Source organism: Rhineura floridana, chromosome 4 (assembly GCF_030035675.1).
Source record: "Rhineura floridana isolate rRhiFlo1 chromosome 4, rRhiFlo1.hap2, whole genome shotgun sequence".
Classification (NCBI taxonomy): Eukaryota; Metazoa; Chordata; class Lepidosauria; order Squamata; family Rhineuridae; genus Rhineura; species Rhineura floridana.
Genome location: NC_084483.1, coordinates 175340442 through 175358704, shown reverse-complemented (window position 1 = coordinate 175358704; position 18263 = coordinate 175340442). Strand labels below are relative to the sequence as shown.

Sequence of the window (18263 nt, the reverse complement as noted above, 5' to 3'; positions counted from 1 at the left end):
ATACATGGTACCTGTTTGTTGCATATATTAATCAAAATGAACATGGAAATAAACCACCCATGCAATATGCTCAAATTTGCAATGCCTGAGAACTGTGGCGATATTCAGAATCCCCGCAATAGTACAGCCTTCTTACTGTAATTTAACTTACTTTGCGCTTTTATATTCTTATGAATGATCTTTCCAGTCAGAGAACCTTTAACAAGAAGTGATACTGACAAGGATTGCTTATAAAGTTTTATTTCTAAATGTTGCCAGGATGGAAGGATGGGTTGGTGATGGGGTAGGTTAATTTTATTATTTACTAATTTTTATTTTTGTGGTACTTTGTTCTTTCTTACTGTAGTTTCCTTTGGTGAGAAGGAAACGGATTCAATTTATTCTTTATTTTGAGATACACTTTATTTTTGTATTTGCAGATTTGAGAGATGTATTTGTAATGGAATTTGTAATGTTTGAAAATAAATTATTTTTTAAAAATAATTCTATTTTTTCCTCTCTCCAAGAGGGATGGGGAGCTTCTGGCCCACCAGTTTTTGGGTTCCAACGTCTATCATCCCTGACCATTTAGCCACATGAGCTGGAGCCGATAGGGAGTGGGAGGGGAGCAACAGCAGGAGAGCCACAGGTTCCCTGCTCTGTACTCACATGTACAGATAGGTGCTTCATGCACCTGATATAAGTGTGTTAAGGCTTTAAGGTGCCACAGATTTCTTTGTGCAGTATGCTACTGTTACTTCTGGATTTCTCCTGTGATGACTCAACTTTTCAATCCATTTTTGTCTACACAGAGCACTATTGCCCACTAGTGCCATATTTATTTCAAGTATTTCTGTTTTGCTGCTGTTCAGGGTGAAAACCTCCAGGTAGGGTTTGTATGAAACCAGTGCACTGTAATACCTAAAATATTTTAAGAAAAACTAAAGCCACATTAAAGCAACAGTTAAAAAATAAATATAAAAAGCTGTTTGAAACCAAAACTTTGGAGGCTTTGCTTAAAGGCTGACAAAAGCAGGAGCCTGCCAAAAACTGTAATGGCTTTCTTATCAGCTTTTTGTGTGTGTGCAAAAACAGGTTTTGGTTCTCATACCTTGATAAAAATGCTGTGGGTGCAAGCCCCCAATGGTTGCCATGGTAGCCAAAAAAGAGGTACTGGTACTCCTCACCAGTTAGTGACATCACAAAACACGTTCGGATTACTATTATTAACATTTATTACCCGCCCTTCACCCAGAGGTTCCAGGGCGGTTTGCAATAATTTTAAAATACGGCATTAAAAAAACACACCTAAACTCATAAACTGAAAATATACATCCCGGGTGTCACAGGCCAGGGTAAATCAACCTCTGAGGAGCCTTGTGAGGATGAATGAAGCTCAAACTGTAACGCGATTAAAAAACGTGCTGCATCGATTCATTTTACTAATTCCATTTTAAGAAGCATTTCCAAGCGATTTCATAATACAATAAAAAGCATAAAACAATTGCATTTGCACAGTTAAAACAGTTACATACGTAAAAACAATTTCAAAACCGATCTAGATACCGACTGGGTATAAAAACCGACGATATTTTTTTTAAAAAAAAGCCCTTTCCCTCTTTCAGCAAGGAAATGGAAAAGCTGCCAAGTTTTATGGCGCTCTGGAGCATCTCCCGTTTGCGATCCCGCCCTTCCCTCGAAGAAGCTCAGTCGGGAGGGGGGGGGCTTGCGACCGAGTTTGCCACTCCCCATCCTTAGAAAGCGACGCTGTGAGAGGTAGGTTACCGTAAGCACTTTTACTAGGGAGTAAGCACAACGGAATGCAGTGGGACTTCGGAGTAAATTTGCACAGGTTTAAGCTGTGCTTAATCTCCCTCTCGCCCCTCCCTCGCCCCTTTGGCGCCAGAGCCGGACGGCGGCGGCTCCCTTCAGCGCGACACCGCTTTCGTCTCCTGCCATTCGCCGGATATCGCTCTGGCCTTGTCCCGGCAGGCGGCGGTGCTTAGCGTTGTGGTTCCGGGTTCCCGGAGATCCTGGGGACACGACGGCTGCCGCTTGCTGGTCGTCTTCTTCGCCGCCGCCGGTAAGCACCGCTGTGGGCAGGCCGGAGGGGCAGCTGCAACTGGGCCTGTCGCGCTTGCTGGGCAAGTGTCGCTCCTGGCATATCCGCACAGCGCCAAGTTTGGGAGGCACTGCTTACATAATAATACGTTGTTGTTATTATTATTATTATTATTATTATCGTAAACCATTATGGCTGTTACTGACGTTTTCTGGGCGGAAACGGCTGCAGGTGTCGCACCGCCCGAGGGGGTTTGGGAAAGGTTTGTCTTAACGTCAGTACGCTAACGGTGAGCCTTTGCGGGAGCCTCGCGAAAAACGAATGTGTTAATCCGGAGTAATTTAACTGTTGCCGCCGCTCCTAGCTCCGTACAGTCTGCCCTGCTCTCAGCGCGAAGGCTTGTAGTGCTCAGGGTGGATACGGACACAGCCATCCTTTCCATGCATTTACAACTGCCCCTGCGGGGACAAACTTTCCATACTAGTAGCTTGAGACCCAACAAGGAGCCTTGTGGCATCTTAAACGCTAACAGATGTATTACAGTATAAGCTTTTCTGGTTCGCTGCTGGTGTGAATGTTCCCTATGTTTAACGTTCATGCATTTGACCTTTTGCACAGAAAGGTGATAGACAATCCATTGCTGTTTGGTTTGTTGATCTGCTTCTCAGATATTACAGACACGTCCCCACTATACCTTTAAACTAGTGGCATACCACTTGAACAGTCGTACCTCCCCCCCCCCATCCTGGGAATGCTGGATGCTGAAAGTTATTAGGAGGTTCCTGTTCCACTCACAGAGTTAATATATTCCCAGTTCCTTGGGAAGAGGGATTGACCGTTTAAACCACTCTGGAATTTTAGTTCTATGAGGTGAACAGGGATCTCCTCTCAGCACTGCAAACTGCAGTTCCCAGATTCTTTGGACGAAGCCATGACTGTTAATTGTGCTTTAAATATATGGTGTGGATGTGGCCACACACAGCTTTATCTTTGACTTTTCTCTCCTTTGTGCCCCATATTCATTCCATGGCCTGAATGTTGCTTCTCCCCTTACAACATTACAAAAATTTGGCCCTTTCTTGGAAAAGATTCTGGTTCATGCACTGGCTGCCTCTAGGCAATATCTGTTTGGTTTTTCATTGTTTCACCTTGCTTTTATCATCTTTATCAAGCCAAATTCCAGAGGGGTAGCTGTGTTAGTCTGATAAAACAACAAAGAGTCTGATGGTTCCTTAAAGATTAAAAAATGTATTAATTGCATAAGCTTTTGTGGAGTAGAGCCCACTTCATCGGATGCATCTGGTGAAGTGTTGCTTGAGGGTATGTGTTTGCATGCCCACATGCGCGCACACACAATTATGTGGAATTGTAAACACTGAAGTGAGAGAAATTAAATACCGAAAGTACAGACAGTAACAGGTACATTATTAACTGACCGTTCACAAAGCAGTGTCAAGGTGCCATATGGCTATTTGTTTCTGCTTCCAAAGCAATTCATCTCTCTCTGATTATGTCATGCTCCTCCTGGTCCAGCACAGGCTCTTCTTACCTTCAAAGTCCTCCAGGAGCTGGCCCTTTCTTGTCTCTCTGCTCTTACATCTTGAGTCATCCCTGCTTGTGACCTTTGGTCCATCACCCTCGGCTGTCCAAAGGTCTCATGCTCTCTCAGGAAACAGCCTTTCGCCCCTGCTGTCCTGTATTACTATTTATTGTAGTGCCACTGGCATGAAGAGGTTTTCATATGCAGCCGTGAGAAATCACATCTGAGATTTTTGTACAGCTATAAAGTATTATGTTATAATTTTTGCTCATGAGCTTCACTCTCATTCAACATACTGTTTGTGTTAATACTTGTCCACAATTGACGTTACTAGTTTAGATTAAGCATTTTAAACAGACTCTGAAGTGTTCAGCTGCTCATATTCAGGAGCACTGAGGTCTTTCCTGAGTAATGTAAAATATTAGAATTGAGTAGCAGAAATGCTTCCTTTCAGACAATTTCTTTTTCTTCAATAGAAAATATTTTTGACAACATTATTTGTGTATATGTGTATAGATACAGATATATATAAGTATATACGTTTCATAGATATGGATAACAGACACGAAGAGAAGGGTGGGACACTGTGTGCATCATCACAAGAGAAGACAAAAGTCAGAGGTAAGAGTAACTGTTGTGACAGCAGCATCTATAGAGAACGTTCTCAAGTTTTACATTCCTGTGTACCGGAGCCAATTCAGTGCTAAGTATTGGTTCATACATCATTTTTGTTAGTGCATTTGGGTGTGTTGAACCAGTCTTCCAAATGCATCAGCGCGTCTCCACATTGTGGCACAATACATTTAGGTTTACCAAATGTCCTTGATGTGTACTGCGTTGGAAGTATTTACAAGACTAATTCAACACACTCTGATCACTGCAAAGTCAACTTGCTATGTCTTCAGTATGTAACATATTGTCATATAAACTGGCCTTGTCATTTGGAAGTGCTGCAGTAGATAATGCAGCCACCTTGCTGAAGCTAAGCAGTTCTGGTAGACTACAGGGGTATGGGGTCTTGAGTTCCAGGTGGGATATAAATGAACTATATAAATTAATTTTTTCACTGTTTATTATTTAATGATTTATTTACTTAATCGATGTCTTGCCTTTCAATGCCCAAGGTAGCTAATAAGTATGAAAATTCACTGAAGAGTTGTTTTTTTTAAAAAAAATCACATCTAAAATAGGATTTTCTCATATACCAAAAAACCAGAATCCTAATATGTACTCTGTTTTTTCTGTAAGAGAGAGAGAAGAGGAAGCGAAAACGCAGCAGAAGCAGGTCCCCCTCCCTTTCTTCCACTACGTCATCTAGTTCTTCAACATCCTCCTCTTCAAGTTCTTCTTCAAGGTCCTCTGCTTCACATAGCAGAAGCAGTTCAAATAGCAGAGGTAAGATTTTATCTCTGCATTGAGGTAAGCTGTTTAGTACATGATGGTTTGATACGCTGACAGTAATTCAGCAACCTCCAAACCCAGATCAAGCTTACATTGATACCTGCATTACTAGGGACTTGGGCATTGTCTTAATGACTTCATTACGACTTCATTGTTGTGAGAAGCTCATATGCATGGCAAAGATGAGTACCTCTGTTTTATGCAGGAGGTGCAGTGGGCACATAGAGTTTTTGCATGCTTATGAAACACCTAGAGTGGACTAAACATCCTAACTCAAAATTGGTTGAGATTACCTTTTTTTTCCCCTAATAATTTAAGCTGCATGCTAGATTTTTGGGGAGTTTCCCTCTGAGCAACTGTTCCCATGAAAGCCGTCTTATTATTTTTTAAACTTCACTAAAATTATACAGCAGTTTTTAGATTAGATTCAACAGGTATTTAAACATCTACTGGGGGATTTCAACATCCATGCCGAGGCTGTCTTGCTCAGGGCGGCTCAGGACTTCATGGCCTCCATGACAACCATGGGGCTGTCTCAAATTGTTACTGGCCCGACACATGTATCAGGACATACTCTTGATCTGATCTTCGCCACTGGTCATGGAGATGGTGATCTGAAGGTGGGGTATTTTTCATCTACTCCATTGTCATGGACAGATCATCGCTTGCTCAGTTTTAGACTCACGACAGCCCTTTCCCTCTGCAGAGGTGGGAGACCTATTAAGTTGGTCCGCTCCCGGAGGCTTATGGATCCTGAAGCTTTCCAGAAGGCTCTGGGAGTTTTTCTGGCTGATAGCACTGGTGCTCCTGTCGAGGCCATGGTTGATCTGTGGAATACGGAGATGACCCGGGCCATTGACATGATCGCTCCCGTGCGCCCCCTTCAGTGCCGAACTCATACAGCACCGTGGTATACCCCGGAGCTGAGAGTGATGAAGCAAGAGAGAAGGAGGCTAGAGTGCAGGTGGAGGCGAACTCCTGACGGATGTAATCATTCCTTGGTAAGTGCTTCCACTAAGTTGTACATAAAAGCGGTTAGGGCGGCAAAAAAGTCTTATTTTGCTACCACCATTAGATCATCCCTTTGCCGCCCAGCGGAGCTTTTTAGGGTGGTACGAGGGCTTCTACATTCTGGCTCTCATGATACTAAGGAAACATCGGAAGCCCGCTGCAACAAACTTGCGGAGCACTTCCAGGATAAGATTGCATGCATCCGTCGGGACTTAGACTCTGATGTTATGACAGATGAATCCATTGAAGTGTCCAGAGCGCGGTCTTGTCCTTTATTATTGGATGAATTTCAGTTGGTGCAGCTTGAGGAAGTGGACAAGGTGCTTGGAATGGTGCGGGCGACCACGTCTGCTCTGGACCCTTGCCCATCTTGGCTAGTGAAGACTAGCAGGGCTGTAACCGCCGGCTGGGCCAGGGAGGTAATAAATGCCTCCTTGAGAGAGGGAGTAGTCCCTGGTAGTCTCAAGGAGGCAATAATAAGACCTCTTTTAAAGAAACCTTCTCTGGACCCAGATGTTTTGAACAACTACAGACCGGTGGCGAATGTCCCTTTTTTGGGCAAGGTTCTGGAGCGGGTGGTTGCCGGCCAGCTCCAGGCGCTCTTGGATGAAACCGATTATCTGGATCCGTTTCAATCCGGTTTTAGGTCCGGTTTTGGCACTGAAACAGCCTTGGTCGCCCTGTATGATGACCTTTGTCAGGAGAGGGACAGGGGGAGTGTGACTCTGTTGATTCTCCTTGATCTCTCAGCGGCGTTTGATACCATCGACCATGGTATCCTTCTGGGGAGGCTCGCGGAGTTGGGGGCACTGCTTGGCAGTGGCTCTGCTCCTACTTAGCGGATCGTCGCCAGAAGGTAGTGCTTGGGGAACATTGCTCGACACCCTGGACTCTCCATTGTGGAGTCCCTCAGGGGTCGGTTTTGTCCCCCATGCTTTTCAACATCTACATGCAGCCTCTGGGTGCGGTCATCAGGAGTTTTGGAGTGCGTTGCCATCAGTACGCTGATGACACGCAGCTCTACTTCTCCTTTTCACCTTCCACAGGTGAGACTGTTGATGTGCTGAACCGTTGCCTGACCGCAATAATGGACTGGATGAGAGCTAATAAACTGAAACTCAATCCAGACAAGACTGAGACACTGTTGGTGAGCTCTTTCCCTGCTCAGATGGTGGATGCTTATCCTGTTCTAGATGGGGTTACACTCCCCTTGAAGGAACAGGTTCATAGTTTGGGGGTCGTTTTTTACCCTTCCTTGTCGCTCGAGGCTCAAGTGGCCTCGGTGGCACGGAATGCGTTTTACCACCTGCGCTTAGTAGCCCAACTACGCCCCTATCTGGACAGTGATGATCTCGCCTCAGTTGTTCACGCTCTGGTAACTTCTAGACTGGATTACTGTAACGCGCTCTACGTAGGGCTGCCCTTGAAGACTGTTCGGAAACTTCAGCTAGTGCAAAATGCGGCAGCCAGGCTGTTGACGAGGACCAATCGGTCTGCGCATATAACACCTGTCCTGGCTCGCTTGCACTGGCTACCTATTTGTTTCCGAGCTAGATTCAAGGTGCTGGTGTTGACCTATAAAGCCTTACACGGTGTGGGACCGCAATACCTTGTGGAACGCCTCTCCCGCTATGAACCTACCCGTTCACTTCGTTCAGTATCTAAGGCCCTCCTCCGGGTACCAACTCACCAGGATGCCCGGAGGACTGTTACTAGATCTAGGGCCTTTTCTGTGGTGGCCCCCGAATTATGGAACAGCTTACCGGAGGAAATACGCCTGGCGCCTACGGTTCTTTCTTTTAGGCGCCAGGTTAAGACCTGGCTATACTCCCAGGCATTTTAATGTTTAATGCTTTATGTTTAATGTTTTTAGTTTAATGTGTTCCTTTGTTACTGATTTTATTCTATATTGTATTTTAATCTCATTTTGTACACTGCCCAGAGAGCTATTAGCTATGGGCGGTCTAGAAATGAAAATAAATAAATAAATAAATAAAGGAAGTGCATGGGTGTTAAGTTGGCTTTTCTACAGTACAATTTTATTTCATTTACTTGTCTTATTTCCTTTATTTTGATTATATTACGTATAAACTCTCTATAGAGCTAAACAAGTAAACAGAACTAACTTTAGTTTTTTAAAAAATCATGTTTTTAGACGTTGGTACAAAAAAGTCAGTGTATCAGGGTGCTACCTATATGTCGCTTAGGATAGAATATCTTGTCACTTGGTGTGGATCTATATGGTTCATCTAGCATTGCTGCTGTCCCTTCATTTCAGTTGTCCTTTCATTTCAATTGAAATGAATTATGGTTGTTCAGGATTGTATCCTGATCATTTGTTCACCTAATCATTTATCCAGGGATAACTGTCTCTTTCAAGATATTATAAGCCATCCTGCAAATAATTCCAGGATTGTTATCTGAGAGAAAAATTCACAGTGAGCTTTAGGCCTAGTCCAGACATTCCCCAGTGGATACTGTCTTTACGTGTAGTATTCTTCTGCATGCCAGTGCCATGGGTTTCATCCTGGAAGGGAATAAGCAGAGCTTCCCCAGGCAAAACTAAGTCAAAGATGTGCATATCAGATGTGTTGAATAGAGGGTGAGAAAATAAATAATCAGATAAGGTCCTGGGCTTATTTAGTTTCCATGCATACACACAGATGGCAGATTTAACATACTGGCTGGTTAGTACATAATGCTAAGTCATGGTCTGTTTGAACGTCCCAATCCAGTGGAGTAACCTTGGTTTGTTTTCTGGCAATAATCATGATGTGAAGCCATGATTTATTGTGGCTTATGAAATGTGGCTTGTTTTTACTATGGTTTGCCATTCTGTCTGAACCAAAAAGTCTTGCTTAACTACTGTTTGTTTTGGCCGCCTCAGATGTTCATCATGCTACAGACACACAAGGGAAAAGCAGCTGGAAAACAAACCAAGCTTTGGAGAAACAAGCTGTGTCTTGTTGTGCTTGTTTGTGAGTTGACTCATGATTTGTTGAACATGGTTAAAACAAACCATTGCTTAGCATTATATGTGAATGTAGCTGCTATTGTCTGGCTCTCTGAAGTAACTTTTAAGAGGTGCCTTGTGCTGATCCTGCTGGGCAGGATTAACCCAGGGAATCCACTTTGTGGATTTATGCGTAGTTCAGGTTATGTGAGTTAGATTGGCAGATATAGTGATGCATAGACACCCTCAATAAATATTCAGTTCCTGTATCCTCCCTGTGATGGAAACATGGTTGACTGTAACGAGTTAGGGCTTTCTGAGTGGCCACATCCAAGAAATTCAGATGCCATTCTTTTTTAACCATCTTCCACTGGCTAATAAAAACTTACTTATTCTGGCAGGTTTTTACTCTACTCAGCAGGTAAATGTTTTTATCTGAAGATGGTTTTTATACCTTCTGCCCACCTCTTTTGTATTTGGTTTGATATTGTGGTTCCATGATGATAGCGTGATTTTAATTGTGTCACCCTGAGTGATGCATATATATTAGAAAGGTAGGATTGCGTTTCTCATACAAATACATTCATTTCTAAATCCTGACATTTATGTAACATTGTTCAAGCTCTAACATGCACTTCTAAAAATTTTAATTCCTAGATTCTCCCAAATCAAAAGCAAAGAAGAGGAAAAAGGAAAAACACAACAAAAAGGTAATCCCAAGGTTAATAGTGGAAGCATAGTTGAAAATCAGTGCTATTGAAAAGCTCTTCAGTGTGCTTTGTTCAACGTCATGTTTCAGAGCACAAATTATATTGTAGCTTTTCATTACTGTCATCTGTGGATTCAGACAGAATATGATTTGCACCCAAACAAAATAATCACTGTGATGCTCTGACCAACTTCCTCCTAGTATATTTCATTGGTTGCTGATATCCGATGACTTCCCACAGGATGGGCTTCCACCCACCCAATGCACACACACACACAGAGCTGGTATGAGCTGTAATGTTATGAGACAGCTGCTTCTCTTTCAGCTGATTTGGTGATGGACTTGTGAACTCAAAATCCATGGAAATGGATGTCTCACTGCTATGTGCTTCATTAACACTTCATATCAGAGAACGTTTACAGACTTCATTCTGGTGTCTAAATAACCCCAGAGAAGATGGCCACCTGTAACACCTGTGCAGCGGCTGAGCGGCTTCTCAGCTTCTTGCTGCTGTCAGCGTGCAGAGAAGTGAAGCAAGTTGTAACATTGCAGAGGCGGAGCCAGTGACAGTGCCTCCCTTCCTTGGGTGGTTGCGGTGGGGCCATGGTGAACACCCGAAAGAGCTCACAGCGTGTCCCCAGTAAAGCAGCAGTGGCAACAGTCCCCAGGCCCGGCAGCCATTTCATCTCATCCAGGACCCGTTTGTCTAGAACTAGCGGCTGGGTGGCGGCAGCGCCAACAGCAGGGCGGGATGAGGGGTTGGCCTGGGGGGTTGCAGTTGGGGGCTGGTCGGTGTCAGTGCAGAGGACAACTGGAGGGGGCGGTGCATTGGGGCAACTGGAGTGTGGCCGTGCACACCATGCCGTGGATGGAGGACCTGAAACATCTCAGCACAAAAGCCCAGGGAGCAGTTAGTTTTTGGACCCCGTTTTCCCTGACCACATTAGCGCTGTCGATGGGTGCTAAATCCCCATCACCTGCCTGGTTTATCAGAACTCAGGAGTATCAGCTGCAAATACATTCTTTCTGATGCCCATGCAAGGAATTCCAGTGTTTGAATCTTTTGCACTTGGGTCCCTTGAGGCCTCCTCTGGCTTTTATACTGTGTTTATGTATATAGATATTGTTCATGTATTTTGCTTTGTAAATTAATTTGATGTATTTTTTATTGTACCTTGTGTATTGTAAACTGCTTTGAGATCTTTCAGATAGTAAGCAGTCTATAAATGGAAATATAAATAATAAATAAATAATAAACCGTCATGACTTCCCCCAAAGAATTTTGAGAATTTTAAGAGTGCTGAGAGTTCTTAGGAGACCCCTTTCCTCTTCACAGAGATAACAGTTCCCATAGTTCCCTGGGTAGAGGGATTGTGACTGTTAAATCACTCTGAGAATTGTAGCTCTGTGATGGGAACAGTCTCCTCACAACTCTCAGCACCCTTAACCACAGTTCCCAGGATTCTTTTGGGGAAGCCATGACTATGTTATGATGCTACCTTAAAGCATATAGTGCAGATTGGGCCTAAATGAGCTCAGCAACTGGTTAGCAGGTACCTGTAGAGCAATGGTAGGGAACTGGGTCTGGCCAGTGGGCAGGATCCTTATCTCCCCCACCTCTCTGGGCCACATTTGACAGGTATCACCTGTCAGTTACCTGACACCACCACAATGTCCTCACAGTTTGAAATCAAATCATGTGGGAAAAGGCAACACAAGCACCGCCAGTCGCCCTGCAGCAGCCATTTTGTGTTGTGCCACACACCCCTTGGCAACCATTTTATGACTGGTGCACATGGAACTTTCACAAAATTCCAAATGTGCCCACTGGCCCCAAAAAAGTTGGTGAACTCTAGTTAGCGAGTTATAAATATTCCAAATAAATAAATAGGGGGGGAGGGGAGGTCTACCAGGTAGCTCATCAATTAATGTTACTATGTATAGTTTAGTGCAGCTACTATTAGGTATACAGCATTGCCTATGTATGTTTGGGTTTTTTTAGAAAAGGAAAAAAGATAAGCTGAAGAAAAAAAAAGAAAAGAAAAAAAAGAAAGAAAAGCCAGGCCCTGTACAGCTTTCTAAGGTAGGTGCAAGACTGTACGCATAGCAATGCCTTAGTCCTTCACCACAGAACGTGACTAGCTCATGTGAAGTACAAGTGTTTATGATTAAAATATGGTCATGGGCTATGGAATTACTTTGATACTCTGTTTTCATTGCTTTTCCAAACCCTGAACTGCATCTTGCTATTTTGACACATGCTGGTGCGTATTTATTTACTACATTTTTATCTAGCCTTTCTCCAAGACGCTAGCTCCATGGAGCTCAGGGTGATAGACACAGTGTGCCCACCTCCATTTAAACCTCACAACAACCCTCTGGGATACGTTTAGGCTGAAAGTCTGTTTCTAGTCTGTATACTGCCTTGTGATGTTTTATATTTTATATGAAAGTGCTGTTTATAAATATTTTAAATAAATCAAAGTGTGTGATTGGCCCAAGATTACCCATGAGCTTAATGACTGAGTAGAAATTTGAATCCTGATCTGCTTGGTGCTAGTCTGATGACTTTGGCACAAAACCACATCGATAGATGTGACTGAGCAGAATGAATTTCAAGAGAGCAAAATTCTTTTAATATTATCTTCATCAGATTGATGGAACTTACTAGTTTAGGCTGCAATCCAATACGCACTTACCTGGGAGTAAGTCCCATTGAACCCAATGGAGCTTACTTCTGAGTAGGCATGTATTGGATTGCACTGTTAGGGTCTGATCCTGAATGGGACTGGAGGGTGTGAGTGCCCAACACCCTCCCGCTGTTCCAGGGCACCATGCAATTTGCAATTGGCCTCCAAATACAATATTTGTGAGACTGTGGAGTTTTTTTCTAACTTAAATCAGGTTTCACTTTTGGTTGCTTATTTGTTTTGGCTCAAGAAGTCCATTCATGACATATTTGCACATTCTTGTGTTTTCCTTGACATTCAGTAGAGCACAGGTATTTCTGGAGAGCATGATTAATAAATTCTTAATAATATACAGTGCCTTGCAAAAGTAATCAGACCCCTGACCAATGCTCTCATATTACTGAATTACAAATGGTACATTGTAATTTTGTTCTGTATGATATTTTATTTTGAAACACTGAAACTGAAATCAATTATTGTAAGGTGACATTGGTTTTATGTTGGGAAATGTTTGTAAGAAACATTAAAAAATTAAACATGTTGCTTGCATAAGTATTCAACCCCTGTGCTGTGGAAGCTCCCAGTTTACACAGATGAAAGAAATTGCCCTATCAAGGACAGAATTACCTTACCATTGGCCTTCACCTGTGAACCATTAAAGTTGCTGTCATTGTCAGGATAAAACCCCCCCTGTTGAAGGATGTGGGTCTGAAGGAAAATGAAGACCAAAGCGCATTCTACAGAAGTGAGAGATAATATAATACAAATGCATAGATTAGGAAAAGGGTACAAAATAATATCCAAGTATTTGGATATCCCAATGAGCACAGTTGGATCAATAATCAGGAAATGGAAGCTTAATCACACCACCCAGGCACTGCCAAAAAAGGCTATCCCTCAAAATTCAGCACTCGAACAAGGAGACATGTGAGAGAAGCCACAGAGAAGCCAACAATCACTTTGAAGGAGCTACAGAGTTCAGTGGTTGGAAGTGGAGTAATGGTGCACCAATCAACCATATCAAGAGCTCTGCATAACACTGGACTGTTTAGGAGGGTGGCAAGAAAGAAGCAGTTACTCAAAAAGTACCATCTGAAAGCACATCTGGAGGTTGCCAGAAAGCATGAGAGTGCCCCAGCTGTGATGTGGGAAAAGGTTTTGTGGTCAAATGAGACCAAGATAAGAGTTTTTTGGCCAAAACTCAAAGCGCTATGTGTGGTGCAAACCTAAACTGCCCATGCCTCAAGACACACCATCCCTACAGTGAAGTATGGTGGTGGCAGCATCATGCTGTGGGGATGCTTCTTATCAGCAGGGATTGGGCATCTTGTTAAAACTGAAGGAAGAATGGATGGAGCAAAATACAGGTAAATGCTGCAAGAGAACCTGCTTCAGTCCACTAAAAAACTGAACCTTGGGAGGAAATTCTCTTTTTAGCAGGACAGTGATCCCAAGCGCAAGGCCAAAGCAACATTGGAGTGGCTCAAGAACAAAAAGGTGAATGTCCTACAGTGGCCCAGTCAAAGCCCTGATTTCAATCCCATTGAGAAACTGGCGCTTTTTGAAAATTGTGGTCCACAAGCGACGTCCAACCAACCTGAACCACCTGGAGCAAATCTGCCAAGAAGAATGGGCCAAAATCCCTCTAACACTGGATGCAAAGCTGTTACATACCTACTCCAAAAGACTTAAAACTATTATTGCAGTGAAAGGTGGCTCTGACAGATATTAATGTGTGGGGGTTGAATACTTATGCAAGCAACATATTTCAGTTTTTTATGTTTCTTACGAACATTTCCCAACATAAAACCAATGCCTCCTTGCAGTAATTGATTTAGAGTTTCAGTGTTTCAAAATAAAATAGCATACAGAACGAAATTACAGTGTACCATTTGTAATTCAGTAATATGAGAGCATTGGTCAGGGCTTTGATTACTTTTGCAAGGCACTGTAAATAACGTTAAATGGTACACTTGTTTATTTTGATATCAAATCTATTCTTTTAGTACCTGAAAGATAAAAAGAAGAATCAAAACTACAGCATGATCACAGGAAAGAAAATTAAGATGAAAATAAAGAAGAGTAAAAAGGATAAAGAGGTAACATTTTAAACTTTATATTGCTTACTACAAAAAAAAGGTTACATCTGCAGTGTTGCATCTTTGGTTGTAGCATTAAGAGACCTTAAATTGTATAAGGATCTTAAAATCTGTAAAATAAAAGTATTATGCGAATTCATAATCTAGTTTTGCTCCATGCCTTGATGTAGATCTGCTCACATTGCCAATGCAGATGCACACCCCCATTGTGATTCTCAGGCAAGCCCTGTCGAACTATCCGGACACATATGTTCACACAGCTGGATATGCACATCTGTAAACCACCAGCTGCTACACAATAATAGAGCTGGATCAGAGCTGGATCTTTTCTCATAATGTTCTGCTTTCCTTGGGTTAGTTAAAAATGCTTCTTCTCTCTGAAGACATTCTAGTTTTTCTACCTAATTTTCAGGTATAATGGTTAAATTATTTTATATCATTTCACCAAATAATAGGTTTGGTATACTTGGTATAAAGCTTGTCAGCTTGTAAACAAAGCAGGGCCACCTCCCCCCCCCCCAAAAAAAATTGTACTTTCTACATACTAGGGCAAGTCCCTGAGTTTCTAGAAGTACAGAAGTTTGTAAATTAGAAGAGGGTTCTTTTTAAATCCCCCAAATGATCTAAGAATCTGTGAGCTTAGAGAATGGTGGTGGTCACTCTAAAGAAACGAGATGTAGGGCTGACCCATGACATTTTGCTGCTTGAGGCAGACAAGATGGTGCCCCCCTCCCCAGTCCATGAACAGAAACCAGCTGGACTCGTAGTTGAATCTTAATTCAGCACTGGTGGTAGGATAGTGTCCTTTATTGCACCTGAGGCAGCAGGCTAGTTTAGGAGGGCAGGAGTACATGCCGTGTAGTAGACTCAGTTCTGCCCTTTAACGGGGAATTGTCAGGGGGATGCTACAGCTGCCTCCCAGCATCTGCCACCGAAGGCCTCTGCCTCACTCTTCCTAGTGGTGGGGGCCCCCTGACCAGAAGTCAGGCAGATCCTGAGTCTGTCAGTTAAATCTCTGGTTGGAAGCAGTTGAGGTATGGAATAACAGAATGTCACCACCCAATATCACCACCATCTAAAGGAACATGGAGGACAATGACAGGGAGGGAATTGGCCAACTCAAGCCCCTGACAGCTCACAGTAAGTATTTGGGCAGGTGGGGGATTGCATGCTGCGAGTTTAAAACTCCCATTAATTATAAAGAGGACTCAGTCTCCACAACTGTGTGCCCCCTCTTCTGCTATATAGCTATAAAATGTGTCTACTAGTGTTATAAAGCACAGAAAGAAAAGGCGAAGAGAAGAAAAAGGTACCCTTCATCCCTCACGCCAAGAGATCTGAACAGCACTTTGAGGCTCCTGTTTCATCCTCTCTGGAGCCCTGAACAGGAGTGCTGCTTAGGATGTGCAGATATACTGCAACAGTGTGTCGCAGGTCCCACTTTTTATGATAAATAAGGATTGGCTGCGGTCCTCCCTGCAGGCTGTGTAACTCCTATCTTTAATTCCATTCAGGTTTCCATAAATTCATGCAAATTGTACAAATACTTATGTGCCCTCCCCCCTCCAATTGACGAAATTCATAAAATCTGCAGAAATCTTCTGTGTGCATATTTCTTGCCTACAGTAACAACAAGATTAAACATGATCATTGATGTAAATGACAGGACAACGTAAGAGCAAATAAGAAATAGCCATTGCACTACAGTACATTTCTTTCAACTGTTCTAAGATTGTCATTGCTGTTGAGGAGCTATTTTGAGGGCATTTTCATCTGTTGCTTGCATAGCAAACAGGTGCACTTTGCAATTAAGTCCAGTTGAACATAAATATTAAAGGTGCAGGATACAAGTTTTAAAAATTAATAACACAACAGAATTTGTTTTTGAATCAACAAGTCCCACTGAAATCATTACAGCTCACTTCTTTGTGAACATAGGCTGAAAAATGGGTTTTCTAATAGTTTGAGCTGCCGATTGAAAACATATATAAAATAGTTTTAACAATTGACTTTCTTATTTCCAGCGAGATCGAAACCGCGCTGAACTTCTTGATTTCTTGAACTCTGCTTTGTAGTGGAAATGCTACTAAGCAAGGATCAGTAAGTCTGTCAATCTGTTTGATCCTCCTCCTCAAAGCACCAAATACAAGCTCAAGAGTGAAGAGGTCAAAACACTTAATGTGTGACAAGCTGAAATTTTCCTGCTGTGAAGATAATTGGTACCTCCCTTTACAACAGTAAAGAACTGATGGTGACAACCTGCCAAAAAAGAGCCATATTGCCACTCCAGGGGCCCTAAGAAAACTAGAGTGATTGCTTAATAATGCTCTAAAGGGAGATGGCATGGCTGATTTTTGACCTACTGTGCACATCCCAAACTGCATGCAGATAACAAATTTACCACTGGCTGTCCTTTGTCATTTTTCATGTTAAAGCTGAACATTTGCAAATGAGCTCTTTAAAGAGAATTTGTATATATAGATATTTTTAGTATTGAGGATATTTGTTTGTAAACTGCGAAGCACCTCTTTCTAAGTAGCAAGTATTCTAGAGGAATTAATACAGTATACTTTTAAAAGCATCGTTTCATTGATGTGATTTTTTTTCTTTCAGCAGCCTAATGGCAGTTTAACTAGGTGCTAGGCTATTAAATAAAATATTCGGGCATAATATAACCATTATGTGAATATTCTGAAAGTAGCTTGCATCCTGGTGTAGTTTTATTTCTTTTGTGTTTCACTGCTTGCTTTTTTATATAGTTGTCATAGTCTATGTTCTAACATCCCCTGCACAGAAAGATGCATCTAAGTGCACACTTTAAGAATCCCAGTGGGCCATCAATTTAAATAGAGTTCAGTGGTATGTTTAATAGACCTCAGTAGACAAGCGGCCATGTAAAGTGACTTCACAATGTATATACTTCTATTTTAAAATAAACCCAAATAAAATCTGTTTCTGAATTTGAGTTACATTCTAGTTGGTGATTTATGCAACACACAAGCAACGTTTTAGAATATTGGGATATGGAAGATTAGAGCTTAACAAAACATGTCAGTGATCACAGCGTTGCTGCCAGAAACAGTTATCTGCTGTCTCCCCAGAATGTTTAGTTAGGGAAATGCATGATGAAATCTTGTAGTTCTCGCTGCTCCACATGATTAGGGGCCATGAGCTGGGGGAGGGGGAAAAAAGAGAAACATGATGTTGTGTCATACTTTTAAATAACAACCAAATTAAGGGAAAAAGAAACTGTTACAGCAGCAACCCCATGATCTGTGTCACAGCTGTAAAATATAATTCATGCCATTATTTCACATAAATTACTAGAATACTTCTTAGTGTAGATATTCCTACCACCCAAGCTAAACAGGTGGGTAGATAGATGTGCTGTCATAAAGTTCTGCAATTTTCATTTCATAAATCCCTTGAAGTAACAGCAGAGGGCACCCTGTCCATCTCAAAATTTATTGAGGACTGACGTTGAATAGAAGACATGCTGGAGAAGAATGGGGATGTTTTGCTAGTTTCCTACATTTCCAACAGTGCCCAAAACTGTGTAGAGAATAGTGGTGAGAAATTCTGTTGAAACTTTGGTTGCTGAACTTCCTTTGGAAATGAGTTCATTTATGAGGTCATCCTGTATTGGCAGCACAGAATTAGATGAATGGACATCAATGTTACCCAAGTCTACTTTTGATTAGCCCTCTGCTTGTACTCCTATGCAACCATTCTCTGTGTGGCTTATTCAGCCAGGTTCCCCAGAGGCAGAGCTCATTCATTTTAAGCAGTCAGACAAAATGGAGCTTGAACTTAATTTCC

General features: G+C 42.3%; 1 protein-coding gene across 1 annotated transcript; it reads left to right on the top strand.

Moving 5' to 3' along the window:
• The first annotated feature begins 1858 nt into the window (after positions 1–1858).
• On the top strand, positions 1859–17409 carry LOC133383835 (corepressor interacting with RBPJ 1-like). Its single transcript, XM_061625276.1, has 7 exons — positions 1859–2123; positions 4131–4202; positions 4830–4976; positions 9604–9656; positions 11658–11738; positions 14352–14444; positions 16469–17409. The coding sequence occupies exons 2-7, from the start codon at positions 4133–4135 to the stop codon at positions 16517–16519; spliced, it is 495 nt and encodes a 164-aa protein (XP_061481260.1). The 5' UTR covers positions 1859–2123; positions 4131–4132; the 3' UTR covers positions 16520–17409.
• Positions 17410–18263: the final 854 nt, after the last annotated feature.

What these genes read in the sequence shown, in the direction of transcription:
- LOC133383835 (XM_061625276.1), top strand. Translation starts at nt 4,133, where the DNA reads ATGGATAACAGACACGAAGAGAAGGGTGGGACACTGTGTGCATCATCA. An exon ending in AGGAAAAACACAACAAAAAG is followed by an intron (nt 9,657 to 11,657) that starts GTAATCCCAAGG and finishes GGGTTTTTTTAG; the next exon opens with AAAAGGAAAAAAGATAAGCT. An exon ending in AGAGTAAAAAGGATAAAGAG is followed by an intron (nt 14,445 to 16,468) that starts GTAACATTTTAA and finishes TCTTATTTCCAG; the next exon opens with CGAGATCGAAACCGCGCTGA.